The 14,413-nt window shown below is 36.4% G+C and overlaps 1 protein-coding gene across 6 annotated transcripts in view; it reads left to right on the top strand.

Annotated features, from left to right (window-relative positions):
- LYST (lysosomal trafficking regulator) overlaps positions 1 to 14,413 on the top strand; it is a 185,730-nt gene that overhangs the window by 108,065 nt on the left and 63,252 nt on the right. For all 6 annotated transcript variants that reach the window (XM_032430448.1, XM_032430445.1, XM_032430449.1 and 3 more), the window contains 6 exons: positions 599 to 829; positions 2,531 to 2,697; positions 3,339 to 3,491; positions 9,161 to 9,352; positions 11,689 to 11,864; positions 13,263 to 13,469. In XM_032430448.1, coding sequence (XP_032286339.1) covers positions 599 to 829; positions 2,531 to 2,697; positions 3,339 to 3,491; positions 9,161 to 9,352; positions 11,689 to 11,864; positions 13,263 to 13,469 — 1,126 coding nt within the window. The remainder of the gene's footprint in view (positions 1 to 598; positions 830 to 2,530; positions 2,698 to 3,338; positions 3,492 to 9,160; positions 9,353 to 11,688; positions 11,865 to 13,262; positions 13,470 to 14,413) is intronic.

Here is a 14,413-nt window from a genome sequence, read left to right as displayed (position 1 = left end):
AGGAAAATAAGGTACAAAACGCTTAAATAATTTCCTTCTATCACAGAGGCATATAGTATTGGGACAAGAACTCATTCCTTTCATTAGACCTCTTTTTACTAGTTCAAGGTCTCTCAAATACTATTATTATTATTATATGTTATGTAATAGTAACAGCATATAATCATACAAATTATATATGTTGTGTGTTACATGTTAATGATTATACTATTATAATTATAATTTATTGTTAATTACTTTATTAATAATAAATTTATAATATCTTCCTGTGCACTTGTTATATAGACCCCTAAAGCACGAGTCCTTTGGACACCTAAGGGGCCTATGGACAAATTAAAGCAAGTCAGTTAAAACCATGAAATTGTATACATGTTTCATTGGAATGTTTGTATATTTACCTTGGGACAGACTTCTAACAATACTTTTATTCTACTGGAGGCGGGGTCTATATCTTAAAGGTTGAGATTCCTTGCTCCCCAAATTTATTTTTTATAGCTTCAAAATCTAGTTAGCAAAACAACCCATATTGTAATCATTTTTCCTTATTTGGTGGTTAATTGCTTCTAATGTGCTCTTAACTGTGTCTTTTTCATTACAGATTTGACCTGGAAGATGTGAAAAACATGGGAATTTTTCAGAAATGGTCTGTCATTCCTATTCTGGGACTAATAGAGACATCTCTATATGACAACATGCTTTTGCATAGTGCTCTCTTACTTCTTCTCCAGATATTAAATTCTTGTTCCAAGGTAGCAGATATGTTGCTGGATAATGGTCTACTGTACGTGTTATGTAATACAGTAGCAGCCCTGAATGGATTAGAAAAAAAGTAAGTTTTAAATCATTATTTAAAATGGCACCATCTGATAAATACTTTAGAAAGGGAAAACTTTAGTAATAGGTACATTAGAGCATCTGATTTTTCAAAACACTTTTAAAGACTATCTTTCCTACCAAACTGATTAAATTAATTAAATTAAATTGAATTTGGAGGGGAGAATATTTTCCATCATTTTCAACAAGCTTACTTAAAAAGATGTTTACTAATGATGTACTGTACGGTGACTAACATAACATAATAAAAAAAAATGTTTATATGACCTACTTTTAAGTATTTAGAACCTGAAGACAAGTTGAATAAATTCAACTGTCCTCAAATACATTTACCAAGCTTCTATTGTGACCTTATAAAAATTATTATCCCCACGAGGAATAGGAAATTGAGGATTGGAGAGAGAGAGTGACTTGTTGAAGATCATCCAGCTAGTAAATAGCACAGGGCTTGAAACTGAACCTGTCTCACTTCAAACGCCTATGTTTTAAACTTCTGATACTCTCCTTCTTTCTACTACTGTAAATGAATTTCCTGTTTCCAGAAGTATATTGGTAAATGGCTGCCTACCAAATTGATTAACAGCTTTACAAAATGTGTGAGATTATATTTTTACTTGGATTTTGTGCCTTTGGTGTCTGCGTTTATGATGTACAGCATAATATTTTTATTAGCATAGTGTTAAAATATAAATCTCCAGTAGCATCATCCTACTGCACATTAAAGCATTAAATATTATCTATATTTTTTAAGAGAAGTCAGAATACATAGTTGGCAGTTCTTTAGGCCAGGGAAGTTCTACGAGCAAGAGAGACTCCTTTTACTGAGTTCAGTTCAATTATTACTGGATACCTATTAAATTTAGAATTTGTGTACTAGGCATGTGAGAAATACAAAGAAATACAAAATATTTTATTTCCTCAAAACACTTAGTCTTGGTTATAATACAACATATCTATTGGGAAGAGTTGCCTACAGGCTTCTTCTAAAAGTAGTTTGTTGTTGGTTTGTTTTGTTTGTTTTTAATAAATTGTACTTACTGAATGTGCTTACATGCTACTCTATTAATTGGCCCCAAACAGTTACCATTTCTAACTCTTGCTTGATTTGGAAAAAAATAAACGGAGAGAAGTATTCAGGCTTAATATCATATACTGAGGTAGATTATCAAGGTTCAAAATTGGGGGACAGAAGTAACTAATTCATATTTAACAGGTATTTATAAGTGATTAATATGTGTTCAAGTCTATTATCTCTTTTAGTCCTTAAAATAACTATAATTTGGTGTGAGATTCAGAGAGGCTAGGTAATGTATTCAAATTCACCTTGTCTGAGGAGCCTTCTAGAACAGTCCTGTTCATACCCCCTAAATCTTCACCTTCCATGCAGTCTAGGAACCTATGTGTTCCCATGGAATCTTGTGTTAATCTCTATTGTTACCCTTACCAGCACTTACTGTTTATTGTTACCCTTACCAGCACTTACTGTTTATAGTTATCTCTTTACTCATCTGGTCCTCTGCAAAACAGTCAACTGTTTGACAGGAGTCAAAGCATGTTTTCTTACTCTGTTTCTAGCATGCAGTTCAAATGACCTGCCATAGAGTAAGCATGAGTAAATAATGAATGAGTGAATGCCTTAAGAACGGGAATTTAATCCAGTTCTCTTTGCCTTAAATTGTTTGTTCTTTTTCTTTAGCGTTCCTTTGAATGAGTACAAATTGCTTGCTTGTGATATACAGCAACTTTTCATAGCAGTTACAATTCATGCTTGCAGTTCCTCAGGCTCACAATATTTTAGAGTTATTGAAGACCTCATTGTACTGCTTGGGTATCTTCAAAATAGCAAAAACAAGAGGACACAAAGTAAGATTTAGTTTTTACGGATTTGGGAGGGAATTATATAGTAGCCAAAAATGTTATTTGAACCTAATCTCTTTCTTGTGGAAACTATTGTACTGAAGGTTCATCCTTAATTTTGTGATAATATCTATCAGCTTTAAAAAGTCTTTTTAAGTGGCAAAATTTAAACAAGTGATGCCTTGATATAAATAGTAGCTGGCAATACATTAAGAGAAGCCTCTGATTTTTCTTACCAAATAGAATTAAAAGGCTTATGTTGAATAAAAATGCCCATTAGTTTTCTTTAATGGCAAATACTAAATAAGTATGAAACAGAAAAATGTGAGAATTTCTGGTAAATTTTGCCTTATATGTTAAAAAGCCTGTTCTTTAAAACAATGATATAAAATGAAATAAATTTGTGAGCTGATATTTTTCCACTGAATTTTTTATAATGACTATTTCAAAATTTGCTTTAAAATTTCTTCTAAAGGCTGTTTAAAAATGTTTAGTACTATCAAACCCATGTTGATCAAAATTTTAAAATTTACATCTAATAAAACATATATTGGCAGTTTAGATGTTGCATGAAAATAAAAATCAACTCAATTTTAAAAATTAACATCCACATGGCTTGAAAACATTCTAGTATCTTCTGTTTTTAGATACGGCTGTTGCACTACAGTTTAGAGTTCTCCAAGCTGCTATGGAATTTATAAGGACCTCTGCAAATCATGACTCTGAAAACCTTGCAGATACATTCCAGTTACCCTCTGCTCCCCATCATGCAGTATTTCAGAAGCGGAAGAGCATTGCTGGTGAGTATTGAAATAATATTTTAATAGTTATAAATTGAGGGTGGCTTGACTTTCCTATATTCTGATGCATTCACACTTTTAAAATATTTTTTAGTTTCAAAAGTTAAACTATAGGGGCACCTGGGTGGCCCAGGCAGTTAAGCATCCAACTCCTGATTTTGGCTCAGGTCATGATCTCAGGGTCCACATCAGCGGGGAGTCTGCTTGAGATTCTCTCCTCTCCTCTACCCTCCCCTTCCCCTGCTCTCACTCTCTCTCTCTCTAAAATAAATAAATAAATCTTAAAAAAAAAGTTAAACTATAAAATTTGAGAAAGGTTTTTTCCCTGAAAAAACATTCTACTGATTTCTTTCAGTGCTCTTCTCATTCAGTTATCTCTTGAGCAACTACTATGTGCCAAGCACAGTTTAAATGTTGAAGATACAGGGATGAAGAAAACACACAGATTCTGCCCTCACAAAGATTACAAAATAGTAGAGAAATGCAGAGGATCGGAGTAGAGACTATTAACAGGGCAACCTGGTTTCCATCAGAAGTCAGAGAGGTCTCTGAGGAAGTACGATTTCAGTGTAGACACAAAGGGTGAGAGGAGCTAGCAAGGTAGAGTCAGAGAAGGAGTGCAATAGGCAGAATGAACGGCTTACGTGAGGTTTCACAACAGGAAACTGCTGAGCTTCAGAGAACTGAAAGTCATTTAGCCAGAGTGGAATACTCTGGAGAGAGTGAGGAGCGCGATGCGGATGAGGCTGTCCAGGGCAGCATGGGCCAGTGCATAGGTAACCACATAGGCCATGTGAAGGAGTTGAGATTTTTTCGTGCTGGGAAGTCATGACATAAGCAGATTTTCATTTTGTAAGGACCACTTCGGTTTGTGTGTTGCGAGTGGGTTGGAGGAGAGCAAGGAAGGTAGTGGGGGCTCCAGGTAGGAGGCTGTTGAGCAGTGAAGGGGGAGAAGATGGTGTCTCACATGTGGTTAGAATGCATGCCACCTCAGTGCTTCCTGTGAATTAGTATAGATCACCAAATAAGTGTCCATATTGTTAGACTTCCTTATTTTTCCGACAGAATCTGCTGTGACCTTTATACACATAATCTGGAAAGATGGCCTAAACACCTCCCCACACACACACAGGACCTACACGTGCACCTGCACAAATACATGTGCATATGTGTGTATGTATAGTGGACATATATGTGTACACACACACACACGTATCTCCAAACACAGTAGTTGGTAATTTGTTTGAAGTTTAATCACCCTTACTATCATAAGGGCTTTTAAATCCAAATCTATCTTCTGCTTGTGTTAAACAACTTTATTTTGTTCAGTGCTATGCCAGATTTTAAAACCATGTGAGAAACTCATCTGTAGAGAAAAGTTATTAAATATACATTTTTTGCAGCATTATGTTTCAATTATGCTAAATATAAGCTACGTAAATAAAACTTCTAAGACATCCACATAACTTTATTGCCCCTGTACAGCCTTCCTTAATATAATATCCGAACGCAGTCTCTCCTCTTGACTGGATGTCCCAGTAACTCTCTGGTCTCGGGTAGAATTCTGCCTTTTATCGAGTCTAGCAGTCATGCTCACCTAACCACATACCAGAAGACAACTTTCGAACCACCTTTCCATTGCGGGATTCCTTATATTTATATAGTCAGTGACTGCTTAGATGGAATTCATCCTCTTTTGTTATAGGAAAATATGCCTTTGCCAGTGTCACACATCACAGGAGCTGTTTCTTTCTTGCTGATATTTCTTGTTCTCATGTCCATTTCTCCTGAGCTTTTATACCTAGATCCCTGGTTTAGTTTTCCATCAACTCGTGCCTGGGCTGACACAGTGGTGTTCTTGGTGTCCTCGGTTTGGTGTGTGATTTCCCTAACAAGTCTTTCATCTCTCTTTTGATACCAGCATTTTTATCACCTTTAGCCTCAGAGCCCTGTGTAGCTCCAAGTTCGTTAATTGTTTATTTTTTGTTTGTCTGAGTCCTTTTAAAGTGGATGACAGACCTTTAGTCCTTTCCTTAAACCATTCTTTTTTTTTCTGCCTCCCCTGGCCTCTTCCCCTGGGCTTATATTTTTCACAGCATCTAAGTAAATGCCATTGCTGTAAGCCATATGAGGCTTATAGAGTCCTACAAAGTTTGAGCTTGAGAGAAGACCTTAAAAGTTTACCAGACCAGCTCCCACATTTTATAGAAGCACAGAGGCCTGTAACTAGAGACTGCTGGAGCAAGAGCGCCTACGCCCCTCCCTCTGTGTCCTACCCCGCATCCACTCATTCCAGCTCTGTCATGTCTTTAGGACACATCTCTCATAGGCCTCTCCCACCAGTTCTTCCCAGTTTAAATATGGCCCTTTTTTAAATTCTGTCTCTTGGAATCCAGTTTTCAAAATACCACTTTATATGTTGCTTTGTAATTCCTTCCACATTGTTTTACACATGTATTTGGGAAAGACTGTGTTTCATTTCTTCATTCTTAGTCAAAAGTATATTGACTGTGTATACTATAGATACAAAAGATACAAAATACTGGCACTCCTCTGCTTCTGAGCAGTATGGTCATAAAAGCCCATTTAAGTCTGTTTGCTCATGATGCTAAAGTTACTAAGAAGGATTTATATTTCCACCATTTCCATTATTTAGATGTAATGAGCTGTTCCTTCCAAAATTTAAAGAAGCGGTTCTTATTAGTGATAAATGTTTGGGGGAGATGGTTTCTTCCTAAATAGATCATTTAGCATTGATTGAAAACTGCTGAGACAGTGACACGTCCAATCCCACTGCTCCCCCCATATCCCCCCCCACCCCCCACACCTCCAGCAGAGCTTGTGGGGACACCCTGCAGCTGCAGCTTCTGTTCCGGCCACACACCACATGCTTTGGTCATCGACAGATCTACTCAGACTGTGAATGCCAGGACACCCATGGCTTGGGCCCAGAGTTTCCTCAGCAGCACTGCCTTCATATCTAGGTTTTAAGTTCTCACACTCTTGGAGGACTTAGATACTATTTTATTGCCAGATTAATCTTTTGGCAGCCTGACTCTTGCATGCCATTATCCTGCTCAACAGCCCCGATGATTCCAGCTACAGTTAACAAAACTCGGATTCCTTAGCCTCTATATCTTCTTTTGATATAGTAAGAGAGAGAGATGTCACTTTGCCTAAATGATATCATACTCTACCTTCTGTTTGTAAACTGATTTCTATTTCTAATCAATATATTTATAGACATTTTTCCATACAATAAAAATATTTTTTATGTTTAATGAACACATGATAATCTGTTCTATTGATTTGCCATGATCTTGTTTCCTAATCTTTACCAATAAACAAAGGCTTTTTTTTACTGGTATAAATAGGATAGCAATGTACATTCTTTTATATGTTTTTTTTTCACTTGTCTGATTATCACTATGAAAAACTTTAAACATCCCCTTAATGCAGAAGGTAGAAGTAAGCATTAAGGTATTATTTAAAGTGCTACACATATATATAAACTCTCATAAATAAATATAAATATACATGTTGTGTTATTAATATGATTCACATAAAATGAATTTCCTTTAAATTTCAACCATCATTAACAATACCAACTATTAACAACTTTTGATGCTTTGTATGAGATGGGCATTGTGTTTTACATCCATTATTTAATTTTTTTTATTTTAAAGATTTTGTTTATTTATTTGACACAGAAAGAGAGAGAGTGAGCACAAGCAGGGGGAGGAGCAGGGGCAGAGGGAGAGGGAGAAGCATGCTCCCCTCTGAGCAGGGAGCCTGATGCAGGGCTCGATCCCAGGACCCTGGGATCATGACCTGAGCCAAAGGCAGTGGCTTAACCAACTGAGCCACACAGGCCCCTAATTAATTTTTTAAAGGATTTTATTTATTTATTTAGAGAGAGCGTGAGTGGGGGGGAGGGGCATTGAATCTCAAGAAGATTCCCCACTAAGCATGGGGGGAGCCTGACCCAGGGCCCGATCTCACAACCCTGAGATCACAACCTGAGCCAAAACCCAAAAGTTGGATGCTCAACTGACTTAGCCACCCGGGCACCCCATCCATTATTTTATTTATTATTTAATCCATAGAACAACCCTCTTTATCCATTCATTCAACCAACAAATATCTAATGGCATCAGGCACATACCAGGTATTGTTTTATCTGCTTTCATGGATCTTATATTTTACTGGACAAAATGGTCAATAACCATGTAAACAAATACATTTAATATCATGTCAGATAGTGACAAATATCTACCTGTGAGGTGAGCTCTATTTTACTTTCTAATCTATATCTTAATATATGAGGGAATGGAGGCTTAGAAAGAAGTGCCCTTGAGGCCACTCCGGCTGGTGCGGCTTCACAGCACGAGTGCTGAAATACACCCTCCTCCCCCACTTTTTCAAGTACATAGTAGTGAGGACAACATTTCCTTATTCAGTATATTGCTCTGCCTCTGAATTAGGATTATCTGCCAGAGATAATAAATTATCTGCCTGGAAAGCTGCCAGAGATGTAGACATTAGGAAGAATCTGCTTAAACTAAGGAAGAACATAGACTGACAATATTATTCTTGAATATACCCTGGATATGAATATTTTTTTATTTACTTCGTTTTTGTCTCAAAGACAACTCCACCTACCAAAATGTATTAACGGATAAGAATTACTGATTACCTAAAATACTGCACAGTCTAAAATGCTATTAAAATATTTAAATATCTTACAAGATGAGTTATTAAAACCTATCATAATTTAGTCATGTAAGTAATGTGTATAGAGGCTATCTATGGAAATTGATGTATGTTTTCATAATTTAAAACAAAGGTTCAATTCCAATGAAGGGTTCCATTATTCCTCACCTACCAAGACGTCATTTTGGTTCCTATGGTCAACTTCCGATGCCCTTCTCCTTCAGCCCATTATGTCAAGACGAATTCTCCCTGTATCCTCCTGGATCCGCCACTTGTGTGGTACCTCTCGGAGCAGGTGCAGTGATGGTGCAGGAATGCCACTCCTAACTGTTCAATCTGAGGAAACATTTTGCAGGAAACACTTTTAGAGGATTGAATTCTAAAGATGTACCAAATCATTCCAAAGCAAATCACTGGAATTATATTCACTTTTCTGATCTCTTCACTTTCACTGGACTGATTTCTACTAATCTCACTTATATATAAATCTCAAAACTACTTTATAAAATTTAACAATGGTAATTATCCAGAAATAGTCATATTCTTACTGAATACACCATGTGCTTTAAAAACCTGTTGATTATTTTGGAATACAAGGAAGTGAAACAGTATTTGAAAATATTTTGTCAGAACATTCTGAACTACTTACATATACCCTTCTAATTCTTCTGAGTTTTTCCGAAGACTCAAATTTTGCCAAGTGATGTCCATCCCACTAAGCTATGTTACTAGCTTCAACATTTTTATTTGGACTTTGAAATCAGAAGTACTGTTGCACTTCATCAAAGAGGGAGAAACATCACTTTCTCTGAATCATGCTCTTTCCTTTGTATCAATTACCTTGGTATTAATTAAGATTCGTTTCATGGTCTAATAATCAAAAAGCTGCAAGAAAAATAATTTCCTTGATCCCTGTTAACTCTGGTGTTTGATGTTTTTAATTTATATCCTTGAAGGTCCTCGAAAATTTCCCCTTGCTCAGACTGACTCTCTGCTGATGAAAATGCGCTCGGTGGCAAGTGACGAACTGCATGTGATGATGCAGCAGAGAATGAGCCAGGAGAACCCCGTCCAGGCAACCGAGACAGAGCTGGCGCAGAGACTGCAGAGGCTCACCATTTTAGCGGTTAACAGGATTATTTATCAAGGTAGGACCAGAGGATAAATCTGTGCTTGCTCAGATACGGGATTAAAAGGAAAATGATTTAAGAGGAAACTGATTAGGTCTCAAAATTTTAAACAGCATTAATTTTTCATTCCTAACATCCACACTATTAAAAGAATTTCTTATTTGGAACTAAGAGGTCTTGAGTAAAAATCCACTTTTTAATGTGTTATATGCTGACCTGGAGTGACCATTGAGTTTAAAACAGTACAGCAGCCCCAATATATATTTTTTTTAACTCTTCTTTGAGATAACTGTAGATTCACATGCAGTTGTTAAGAAATACTGCAGAGAGATCCCCTATGCCTTTTATCCCGTTTCCCCCAGAGGGTTGTGCTAAATTAGAGTCGAGGGTCATGAGCAGGATACAGACATAGATATATTCAAGAAACTGAGCATTTCATCACACAGGAGACCCTTATGTTGCCTTTTTTTTTTTTTTTTTTGGAAGATTTATTTACTTATTAGAGAGAGAGGGGGGGGGGGGGGGGAGGAGCAGAGGGAGAGAAAATTTCAAGCAGACTCCCTGCTGAGCATGGAGCCCAATGCAGGGCTCCATCTCACAACCCTGAGATAACGACCTGAGCTGAAACAAGAGTCGGATGCTCAACTGGCTGCACCAACCAGGCGCCTCTGTGTTGCCTTTTTAATAGCCACACCCACTCTCCCCCCCCTCTCCCCCCCCCCCCGCAACCTCTAATCTGTTCTCCATTTCTTTATTTTCATCATTTCGAGAATTCTATATAAATGGAATCGTACAGTATGTGGCCTTTTAGGGTTGGCTCTTTTCCCTCAGTGTAATTCTTGGAGAGTCATCCTGGTTTTTGTGTGTATCAGTAGTTTGTTGCTTTTTTGTTTTTGCTGAGTAGTTTCCCACAGTATGGATGCACCATAGTTTGTTTAGTCATTCACCTGTTGAAAGACCATTTGGGTTGTTTTCCAGCTTTCAGTTACTACAATTAAAGCTAGCTGCTGGAAACATTTATGTGTAAGTTTTTGTGTGAAAATAAGGCTTCATTCTTCTGGAATAAGGGTAGTTGTGTGCTTTGTTCTTGTTAAGAAGCTGTCAGACTTTTCCAGAATGACCGTTTAATTTTACGTTCCCACCAGCAATGTATGAGTGATGCAGCTTTCCTCACATCCTTAACCAGTATTTGGCATTGTCACTATTTTTAATTTTAGCTATTCTGATAGATGTATAGTGATATCATATTGTGGTTTCAATTTGCATTTTATAGGGGCTACTGATTTACATATTTATATATAAAACATAATACCTAGAGCAACCACTAAAAAGCTATGCAAAGAAATACACTCAAAAGCAGTATAGAGGGGAACCCGGTGGCTCAGTCGGTTAAGCGTCTGCCTTTGGCTCAGGTCATGATCCCAGGGTCCTAGGATCAAGCCCCACATCAGGCTCCTTGCTCAGCGGGAAGCTTGCTTCTCCCTCTCCCTCTGCCTGCTGCTCCCCCTGCTTGTGTTCTCCCTCTCTCGCTCTGTCAAATAAATAAATAAAATCTTTTTTTTAAAAAAAGCACTATAGAGGGGCACCTGGGTGGCTCAGTCGTTAAGCGTCTGCCTTCGGCTCAGGTCATGATCCCAGGGTCCTGGGATCGAGGCCCCGCATCGGGCTCCCTGCTCAGCGGGAAGCCTGCTTCTCCCTCTCCCACTCCCCCTGCTTGTGTTCCCTCTCTCGCTGTCTCTCTCTCTGTCAAATAAATAAATAAAATCTTTAAAAAAAAAAAAAAAAAAGCACTATAGATAAGTCAAAATGGAATTCCCAATAAATGTTCAAGTAACCCCAAGAAAATAGGAAAAAGAAAACAGTAATTGTTAATCATTAGAAATGCATAATACAACCAAGGCTCATATTTTTAACTTTTCTAATTTGTATTTGGGTCAACCAGATCCCAGGCTAAACTCTGAAATTGAATCATTTATCACATGCAGATTTAATGGGATAGCACATGCATTAAAACAGCTCTGCATACCCACCTAATGTAAAAAGCATGTGGTCTTTATGTTTGATTTGCACAAGAACCTCATGACTTTAATAATTTTGCAATTTAACTCATCTTCATTAATAAAATATTTAGTTTAGAATTATATGACATATATGTTTAAATTTCTACATTGTTTTGGGTGAATTCACTTTCTCTGTTAAATTGTTATCTTCTACATCTAATACACTTGCTACACATTTATATTGTGACAACTGAATTAACAATTACATAGAATATTTTTACCAGCTTCATTACCGTTTGTAATGGCTAGGCATCAGTGATGTGACTAATTGTTTATTCTTCTTTTAATTCAAAGAGTTTAATCCAGATATTATTGACGTTTTGAGTACTCCAGAAAATGCAACTCAAAGCAAGATCTCAGTTTCCCAGACTGAAATTTCTGAAGATGTTCATCATGAACAGCCTTCCATTTTCAATCCATTTCAGAAGGAGATACTCACATATCTGGTAGAAGGATTCAAAGTATATATTGTAAGTAAATTAATTGCATGGAATATATTCATTCACACAAAAGGAATAGGGTTTTATGTGTCTACTTACTCTAGAATTATTATTATTATTAATTATTATAAACATATCTAACACCTTCAAAATTATATAGAGAATACTACCAAGTATCAGGCTCCATTAATCACCGATGTACTTGGATTTCTGTGGATCATATACAGTTGACCCTAGGGAACAAATCACTCAGCACACTTCATAGATACCAAAAGTCAATCTAATTCTAGCAGAACTCATGAATCACGATTCTGCCAATCTCTAAAGCTAAACTAGATTTTGGTGTCTGTAGGTTTTACTTAGAGCTGAATGATTTACACAGGGCCCTTAGGACTGGTGGTAATTTGGAGAGCCATTTCCAAAACTCAGAATAAATTCTAAAATGTACTGATTCCAGTTTTAAACCAGATACAGGATATTTGATCAAGATTGAGTTAGCCTCAGTTGGACCACAGTTGAAGCAGCTTATTTGGTTACTTATTAAGGAATATTGGTGGTCAGTTTATATGCAGTTCTTATTTTGTGACTGTTATACTCCATATTTTAACATTAATTCTTTATTATGATTCCTTCTCTTTTATATTGTAAAATCAGTCAATCTACTGTTGTTTTTTTATGATTTTTTTTTTTTTTTTTTTTTTAGTTTAAAATTTCTAAGCCCTATGTAATTTAAGTGACCTTAGCTTTTTAACCCATCTCTCTCTCTTTTTTTGTGTGGTACAATACACATAATATAAAATTCACTATTTTAACCATCTTAAAGGTATAATTCAGTGGTACCAAGTACATTCACATTGTTGTGCAACCATTACCACTCTCCATCTCCCGAGCTTCTTCATTATCCTAAACTGCTCTGTACCCAATAAATAATAATATCTCATGCCCCCCTCCCCAAGCCCCTGATAACCACTATTCTACTTTCTGTCTCTATGAATTTAACTTTCTAGATACCTTATATAAGTTATATAATACAGTATTTCCTACAAGATTTGTCCTTTTTTATGTGGCTTGTTTCATTTAGCGTGATATTTTCAAGTTCATCCATGTTAAAGCATGTATCAGAACTTCATTCCTTTTAAAGGCTGAATAATATTCCATTCTATGTATATACTACATTTGTTTATCCATTCATCCATCAGTGGACATTTGGATTGTTTCAACCTCTTGGCTATTTTGAACAATGCTGCTATCAACGTTGGTGTATGTCTATCTTTTTTAACTACCCTAATTTAACCATTCTAATTTCTACTACTAAAAAAGCAGTCTACAATAAAACATGTCCCGTGATCTTCTTTGGGGCTGTATAGAGAGGTTAGTGTATTATTGCTTGAGAAGTCGGATCCTAATTCATTCCTGTTCTGATTGAAGGGTTCAAGTAAAACCAGTGGTTCCAAGCAGCAGTGGCCTAAAATCTTATGGTCTTGTAAGGAAACCTTCCGAATGCAGCTTGGCAGACTCCTAGTGCACATTTTGTCACCAGCGCACTCTTCTCAAGAGAGAAAGCAAATTTTCGAAATAGTTCGTGAACCGAATCATCAGGAAATACTACGAGACTGTCTTAGCCCATCCCTGCAAGTAAGTATCTCAACACTTCAAAAGTAGAAAATCGTGGTGAAGTGTAAAATTGAACAAAACAAGAACTGAAGATAAACTGTATTTTCATGCCAAACATCCTAAACATAGTTTTCTTACCAAACAAATATCTCCTGAGGTCCTTCTTCAGATGCTCCATACCAGACTCAAATTGACCTCTTTGTTTATTTCCCATTCCTTCTTCCAGTGCTGAGATTAAGAATTCTGTATCTGAGCTCTTATAAGATCCTTTGTAGTTTTTACTAAATCTTCAAGTGTTTTCTTTTTTAAAAGCATTATATTATCCATAAAACATCTAAATTGAGTAGCTCAAACAGTAGTACATATGATATTTTTTATTATGTTCATATGATATATTTTTAAAAATGCTTATAGTAAGTTAAAATTTTTAAAAATGTGTTGATCATTTGGAATGATCAAAATCAAAATACTTAAAAGAATTCCAGAGTCTATAAATTCTAACACTTAAAGAGTGATAGATGGAGAGTTTAAATGGAACAACCAGTTTAAAGAGCTGTTTAGCAGTTTCTTATAAAATTAAACATACACTTAACCTGTGACCCTAAAATTCCGGTTTTAGGTATTTACCTAAGAGAAATTAAACATATGTCCATAAAAAGACTTGTACAGGAATATCCATGTCAGCCTTTTTGCTAATAGCCAAAAACTGGAAATAACCCAAATGTCAATCAACAAGAGAATGTATAACCAAATTGTGATATATATTTATATAATAGACTATTATACAGCAATAAAAGGAAACAGACTATTGATACACCTACCATTATGGATGAAGTTCAAAAACATTGTGTTAGTGGGGCACCTGGGTGGCTCAGTCATTAAGCATCTGCCTTCGGCTCAGGTCATGATCCCAGGGTCCTGGGATCGAGCCCTGCATCGGGCTCCCTGCTTGGCGGGAAGCCTGC

This window comes from Phoca vitulina, unplaced genomic scaffold, assembly GCF_004348235.1.
Source record: "Phoca vitulina isolate PV1807 unplaced genomic scaffold, GSC_HSeal_1.0 scaffold43, whole genome shotgun sequence".
Taxonomy (NCBI): Eukaryota; Metazoa; Chordata; class Mammalia; order Carnivora; family Phocidae; genus Phoca; species Phoca vitulina.
This window is presented reverse-complemented; position numbering and strand designations above follow the sequence as displayed.